Source organism: Pyxicephalus adspersus, chromosome 1 (genome assembly GCF_032062135.1).
Source record: "Pyxicephalus adspersus chromosome 1, UCB_Pads_2.0, whole genome shotgun sequence".
Classification (NCBI taxonomy): Eukaryota; Metazoa; Chordata; class Amphibia; order Anura; family Pyxicephalidae; genus Pyxicephalus; species Pyxicephalus adspersus.
In genome coordinates this window covers 64,522,829-64,531,021 of record NC_092858.1, presented here as the reverse complement: position 1 = coordinate 64,531,021, position 8,193 = coordinate 64,522,829, and the positions used below count along the sequence as shown (strand labels likewise).

Sequence of the window (8,193 nt, the reverse complement as noted above, 5' to 3'; positions counted from 1 at the left end):
AGCGATATCTTTTTCCTCAAATCCTCCATCTTACTGGCAGCTATGTAAGACATACTTTAATCTTACAGTCCCTGTTTGTTTATATGATTAGCATTTCAATTTTGCATTTCCTTTACATTCTTCTTCTCTTTTGCTAGAACATCCTTTTCACTGTGTTATTATTATCATTGGAACAGCTACCTTGTACGAATATATATACCAGGACTATACTGCCTGCCCTTTTTTTATGCTCACATCCACAATGTATTAAGTAAGTTACTTAAATTACAGTATATACGTTGAAATTATAAGCTGTAATGTAATAAATGATGCTAATACCTCACACTGTTATAATTTTAAAGGTCTCCTATCCGTTAGTAAGACTCTAGTTCACATATTGAACATCTTAATAACAATATAAGGTCTGGCTTTATAGGTCTCCAGTGATATGTAAGGAGATTTTTGTATTGATGTTGAAGACAATACCCTGCGGGGAATTACATGCCTTCTGACTCTGTTGACTTTTTGGTTGTGTGTATGATATATATAACTCTCTTTTTTACTTGGTTTATATTAGTTTGCCACAAATTGCCACAAACATTAGTTTGCCACAAATAGCCATTCTTTCCGCTCTCCTTCTATCTGTCCACACTTACGCCTTTTTGTTAGTGACCAAAAGATAGGCGTAAGAAAAGCAGACCAAGCCTACTCCATATAACTTGTATTTAGAACCTGAATACTAAAAAAAACCTGTGATACTTGTGTAACTAAAGGGATAACTTGGCATACTGACTGATAAAAGTCCTTCATAATTTGTTTTTCATTGATTACCTTTGATTCCTTTGCTTCTCTAACGCTTTGATTGTTGTCAGCTTTCCTACAATGGACGATGTGTGCTTGTTTATCCTTAATAAGTTATAGGGGTGCATAAAATTATTATAAATGATTCTTCTGTCAATAAATCCTAGATTGGGCAGGTAATTTGTTAGAATACTTAGCATTTTCTATTCTGTCTACTGTGCTGTTGTAATAATTGGCCACTAGGTGGCAGAATGAGTTTTAGTATGCTTTGAAAGGAGCAATGCATAGGGATTTGAAAGGATATGAACCATCTGACAGCTGAATTGATTGACAAACATTTGGCAGACAATTTATAATCACAGCCCATATTGTTTATTGCTTTCTTTAATAAACCAAAAATTCACTTAACAACAGATCCAACCCAAGAATGCATTCCTGGGCAGCCTGGTGACCGTGGATCTGATGGAAAACCAGGCCAACAAGGATTCCAAGGAGAAAGAGGACAAAAAGGTATGTTTTTTTTCAATGCATTGTATTTTTTAGTTTTTCTCTTACCTTTAATTCCCACTGTACATGTGATATTGTTTTACAACAAATGACCCGTAATCTTTAAACATTAACTCAACATTAAGATTTTTTTCCTATTTCTCTCCATTCTCACGTTTGTTTAAATACACATAGTGGTTTGTGATTTTTGCATTTACGTATTATTAATTAATTATATTTACAACTGTTTTAGGTGACAAAGGAGATGCCTGTCCATTATGTGAAAAAATGCCATCACCACTTCCTGGGCCAACAGGTCCTCAGGGGCCTTCTGGGCAACCAGGTAAGACATGCTTTTTCACTTTCTAGAATGGTATCTAAATATATATATATATATATATATATATATATATATATATATATATATATATAGATAAATACGGGGTTATATTTGTATGGGCTATATTTTTATGTTTGAAACATCTGATTTTTATATAGTACAGATAGTATATGGCTTTTTATAGTATTTAGTATAAACTATAAATAATATATTTCTTATTTCATAGCATTCTTACAATTCAGGGAAGAAAAGATTTATTAAAAATGGAAGGAAGCACAATGAATAATAAAATACACTAACAAGATTACAGTATACAAAGAACAATTCACAGTGATCAGATGATCAGGTAGACATTGTGTGTGTATAGAACATTAATATTGAACATAATGTTTAAGGAACTATATTAATTGGTAAGCACATACAGCTGTACAATAAAGTAGGCATGTAGATATTTTAAAAAGAAAATGTAGGGTATATCTGTTTACAGGACTGTCTAAACCTAAACTTCCCAGGCCAGTCACCCTATACTTCCCTTTCACCAGAGTTACTTTGTAGGCTGTTTCCCAACACACATAAACCCAAATGTATCAAAAAATGTCTGCAATGACACATCGGACATCGGACACCACCAGAAATAGGTCCAAAATGACACTATCAGGACCATACAGATATAGTATTGTGCTGACACATCTAGAAATATGTCAGCTCACACAGAAAAGAGAGTAAATTTGGCAGAAATATGTCCACAGCAACACAGAGAGTGCTAAACCGACACAGCCAGAAATATGTGAACAGCAACTTAATCAGTAGTGTATTTACACCAACAGAAACATATTCACAGAGAAACAATTAGTAATGCACTGACACAGCCAGGATCATGTCAGCAGATGCAGATTTGGTATTTTATACCATACATACCATACATATATACTTGTATACCATAGTCGGAAGCATGTTTGCAGACACAGAATCAATACAATCTTTACTTTAAAGCAGAACTAAATTTACAAATTATGGGCTAATATTAGAGAATGTCCATTGAATGAATAAACTTCTGTGTGCATGAGTGGGAGTTACGTTACTCTCACCTTGTCAATTAAGATAGCCAAAGATCCCAATCCCAGATAAGGACCAGGTAAAGATGCTGACACCCTGATGGGGCTAGGGGAGATGAGATTTGAATAAAAAAATTTGGAACAGACTTTTTTTTTCAAGATGGGAAGCTAGCATAACCCTTCTGCCATAAAAAAAAACCTGCTTGCTCATTTTTGTAAGGTTGGTTCCACTTTAGAAATATTTAAAGTGGCCCTTAGTATTGCCAACTTTAAACAACAGTTTACATCCTGTAAAGAAACATGGTACAGTATATACACTTACTGTTTTGGAGGGTGAACCCTTCCTCTGTTGTAGTTACTCACACTGGCCACTATGTCTCTACATGACACATTGGACATGATTTAATAAAGCTCTCCAAGCTGGAGAGGATACACTTTCATCATTGAAACTGGGTGATCCAGCAAACCTGGAATACATTTCCCCAAAGTCATTTGCTATTTGCTAGCAAATGTTTTGAATCCTGGACCAGATCCATTCCAGGTTTGCTGGATCACCCAGCTTCACTGATGAAAGTGTATCCTGTCCAGCCTTGGATATTGAATATATCAATAATTCAGTTGCATTTATAAAATATACTTTTTAATATTTGATAGTTTTGCCTTTAAATTGCTTAGCATGAGCCGTTTCATTTAAAGTTTTGAGTAGCCTTCCACAAGCTTCTTATAATAAATTGCTGTACGTTTGGCCCATTCATTCAGACAGAACTGTGAAAGTTGCTGCACAGGGTTTTGCAACATATAGGCCTTATACATTGTATGTTTTTTGTTCTCAAGGTTCTCCTGGCAAGCAAGGTGAAAAGGGAGACAGAGGGCAACCAGGCTATGATGGCTTTCCAGGAGCACCTGTAAGTACTGGCTTCTTATGGTAATGGGATTTATCGAAACAAATAATTATGAAGCTTGTAACAGCATGTCATTAAAATTGTTTATTATTTTTATGAGCCAAATTTAAAAGAATGATTTTGAATATTTTTTTTTTTTTATTTTTTATCAGAATATGCAATTTTTATAGTTACAAATTAAGTTTAAAGAATATCATTATTAAGGTTTGGTAATGTTTCCATTATTATAAAAATCCAGCTTTACCCACCGTGTTTTATTTAACGATTGCTTAGACTGAGAAGAAATGAGGAGAGTGGATGTTCTTGGAAAAGGAAGACACAGACCATAATAATAACCAGACTGATTGTATAATCTTCTCCTTTTAACTAAAAAAATGGGTGTTTTGTTACAGTCTTTTGGTGACTATATCATGTTCTAGGGCTTTGCAATAAAGTTAAAAAGCTAAAATGTATTTTCATAAATTATTTGTAAAAATATATATGTATGTTGGCTAAAATATTATGATAAAGAGTCTCAAATACATTCATCACTAGTCGAAGGCTAAATTAGAAACCCGATAGAGAATGTATCCTGTATTCCTTCTATGCAAAACTAAAAATATACATTTTATGTTCATTGCAGTTATTTTTTGTATTTGCATGGACCTAACTTACTATTTTTCCTTCTGATGCAAACCCATATGGTTCACCAAAATATCCTTCCCTCTCACTTTGAGTAAGAGAGACTTATGTGTTGTTAGGCTTTAATAAAATTATTTTTTTTTACTTTTCCAGGGACCTCAAGGTACTCCAGGTTTGCTCGGGAGCCCTGGAGCTAAGGGAGAACCTGGAGAAGTTTATTTTGAAGCAAAACTAAAGGGTGAAAAGGGAGAATCAGGTTACCCAGGACAACCAGGAGTCCCAGGAAAAGAAGGAAGACCTGGAAGAGATGGAATGCCGGGTCAGCCTGGCCCCAAAGGTGTTTCGGTATGTTTTAAATCATTTTTTGTACATTCATTTTTTTTCAAATTTGTAAACTAGCTTATAAAACCATTAACCTAATTATAGCAATACATTAAATACAATAAATAATGAAGAAAAAAATCCAACATGGACCTTTAGGACTTTGCTATTGTATACTTTTCTGTATTATAGTGTAAATCGACTAATACAAATAAGCACTACACATATGATACCAGAATATGCAACATTTATTGTGCATATTCTCCTCATGTACCTAGGAGTGGGAATGCTCAGTCATGAAGTTGTCTTGGGAGAACACAATAGCAAATTGCCAGGACAATCCATTCTGTCAACTGTCTGGCACAATGGAGGAATACAGATTTTTAAAAATTGTAACGTAAAAAACAAAAACTCCGCTGTGCACTATAGGAAAATGAAAAATAGGCAATTCAGAATGTTTTGTTTCAAATTCAGTATGATCCTCTTCTACAGCTACAGCTGCTTGTATTAGATTTTCCAATTGGACATAAGAGGAAACTATGTGTTAAACTGGGCCTATTCAAATCTCCTTGAATAGCAACTGTTGAGATTAAATAGCAGCAAAAACATATCTTCATTGTTTTAAAGTTTTTGCCAACCAATATATTTAAATTGTGAAATGAACCAATAAACACACACTAATTCATTCAAAATATCTAATGACAACTATGAATAAATACTATGCATAACGTTTAAAACATGTACAGAACGAACATTATATAAAAATATTTATTACTATATAGTCAGGGGTGTAGTTATGATCTTAAAACCTCATTGAAAACTTGTTCCTATCTTTTGTTCTGGAGACAAATCATTTTTCATTTTTTGACTATATTTTGCAGGACAAACAGTGAAATTAAATCTACCTAGACAGCAATAAAAAAACTAGTTAAAACCTATTCAATTTGCCTATTCTGATTTACCTGCACACAGATCTCATTTCTTGGCTGAAGACCATCTAGCATCATCTAACCTTTTCCTACCCAGCCTTACTGTCCTTGATCTGCCTGTATACTTATTGATCCTTTTTGATTATCTTTGGACAATAATGTATAGATGGATGAAAATTAAAAAAAAATGAAAGTTGAATCACAGCTTTCAAACTCTCTGAATGTCTGTTTCTTTATTATTTGTCTTTTCACCTTGCCATCCACCAGTGGATGTATTTTGTGTTGTGCTAGTCAATGATCTAAATAATAATTTGCTGTCAATCATTGGGCTCTTGTGCTAGAGCAATAAAGTGCTTGGTCAGCCTTTATTTTGTGTACCAGTTTGAAATAAAAGTCTAATAAACTGATAAAATAATAATAATATCAATAGTAATAATAATATTATTAATAATAATAATAATAATAATAATAAAACATAGCCAGTAGCTCACTAAGAGATGAACTAAGAACAGCATAGGTGCAGCAAAATACATTAACCTTGATGTTGGGAACTTCAGTTCAACTGTTCTGGTAAATTGTATTGGATTTGTAATGCAATTTTTCATCATGTATAAGTATCAATCATATAATAAATTATAAAATAACCTCACATTTTTATGTATAGGGCACAATTGGTTCAAAAGGAGAGCGTGGGCCACCTGGCGATAGTGGATTTCCTGGAATTCCTGGAGAAAGAGGTTTGCCAGGAGCTCCAGGATTAGGGCAACCTGGACAGCCTGGTGACAGAGGAGAACCAGGAACTCCTGGTTTTGTAGGATCACCTGGAAACCCTGGTAAGCAAAATTGCTTCTAAAGAGCTATATTTCTGTACTGTGGAGTTGTCTGTTGGTAATTTTATGATATTATTTGTTTTCTTAATAGGCAGTAAAGGTGAACCTGGAAAAGCCATAGTTGTAGCTGGAGCCCCAGGCCCAATGGGACCTGCAGGTTCTCCTGGATTTCCAGGGGAACAAGGTATATCATTTTATACATTTGTTTCTTTACCTAGTTTTTCAAATATTTCATTTTTTTTTTTTGTTTTTTTACACGGTAACAGGAGAGAACTTGTTGTATCATTGTCTTGAAATTCAGCATTATAAACATATATCCCTTTACTTTGACATTAACACCAAATATTAGTGATAAGAAAAGCAATTGGCTTTTGTTTATATGTGATTACTAGTGTCTTTATTTTTTCACTGCAGGTGAGAAAGGTTCTACAGGTTTTCCAGGAAGACCTGGGTTACCTGGAGAGAAAGGAGACACTGGTATAGAGGGTAAAGGACTTCCTGGACCTCCTGGAGAAAAGGGTAAGACATTGTATAATATTTCTGGGGTACGTAGTACATTTTAGTCTTTTGACTTGTAGTCTTTTTAATGTATTGTTTGCAAATATATGATCTTTGCTGTTCTCCTTCAAAAGAATACTCTCAGGTACATCATTAACATTACATATCAGTGATTTAGTACAACCACTTAAGCTGCATAAACACATGCAAATATAGTTGTTGGAAAGTTTCTTTCACGATCCTTTCCAAGGACTAAGCACTACACGATGCATGAACGAGTGCTGTACATACAGCACTGTTCTGCTCTATAGAGAGGGGAGGGGGAGAACAATGGAGCGGCACCCCACTGCTCACTGCCCCCCTTCGTATCCATTACGATCATTCGTCGTCTATTGTCCGTGGATCCGCCAGGACGGTCGTTCGGACGATGGAGGACAGGCGCTGTACACACACCAGATTCTCGGCCGATATCGGCCCTGAGCCAATTGTCGGGCGAGAACCATTGGAAGTGTGTACATAGCTTTAGTCTTTAGGTAATTGAGAAAGCATGTGATAAGCTTCTATTGGTTATCAGCGATTGTGAATCTAACTATATTCTCAAATATAAATGAGATCACTTATTCCTGCAGTGCCAGCAAAGCTTGCTGAAACCTAGCAAGAGAATATAGATATGGCACATACCTAATACTGAGGTACGCAAAGCTGTAACAAACATATATCAGAACTATTGAATGTACCCCAGTATCTGTGTCTATCTGTGCTGTATACTGTTTATATTGTTTTATGGACTGTTAAAATTGTTTACATCTCTGACGATTATTTTGGTTTAAACTGTGATTAACAATTATTTCTGACCCCTGACAATGTACTTACACCTTTATAAATAAGTATATCAAATTTGCTATGTAAGGATTTTTACTTGCAGCTATCTAATATTTGTATTTTTTTTTCAAATCTTGCTAATCATGATCCTATAAACAAAAACCCCGATGGTCGGTAAAAAAGTGAATGTGCATAAATACACCACAAAAAAACATGCACTGGGGTGCTACAGGGGCTGGGTACTAAGAATACCCAGCCGAAGCCGAGTGGGCCCACTAGCCTGTCTGACCGAAATCAGACAGGTTTCGTTCTCTTAGGGTTAGCCTAAGCCTTCCCACCAGATACAATAAGACCTGACTATAAGACCTGAGCACTTGTCAGACTTCAGGGCTGGCCCATAAGGAAACAGCAACCTCCTAAGTCAGTGGCACACAATCACCACACCAGTGACAGTGACAACAAAAAAAACCTAAAAAATAAGTGGTCAGTGAATTTTTATGTGCAGCTGCCTAATACTTGTATTATGTTTACTCAGGTTACCCTGGAATGGAGGGTCCACGAGGAGTGGATGGCATACCTGGTCAGCCAGGTCGGGAAGGTTTACCTGGA

At 35.3% G+C, this 8,193-nt stretch overlaps 1 protein-coding gene across 1 annotated transcript in view; it reads left to right on the top strand.

Moving 5' to 3' along the window:
- Nucleotides 1-8,193, top strand: part of COL4A1 (collagen type IV alpha 1 chain) — a gene marked incomplete in the record, with an annotated part of 89,713 nt that overhangs the window by 56,622 nt on the left and 24,898 nt on the right. Inside the window, 8 exon segments of the mRNA XM_072401821.1 lie at nt 1,195-1,290; nt 1,520-1,609; nt 3,496-3,566; nt 4,338-4,529; nt 6,099-6,267; nt 6,356-6,448; nt 6,679-6,783; nt 8,120-8,193. Of these exon segments, the coding sequence (XP_072257922.1) occupies nt 1,195-1,290; nt 1,520-1,609; nt 3,496-3,566; nt 4,338-4,529; nt 6,099-6,267; nt 6,356-6,448; nt 6,679-6,783; nt 8,120-8,193 (890 nt within the window).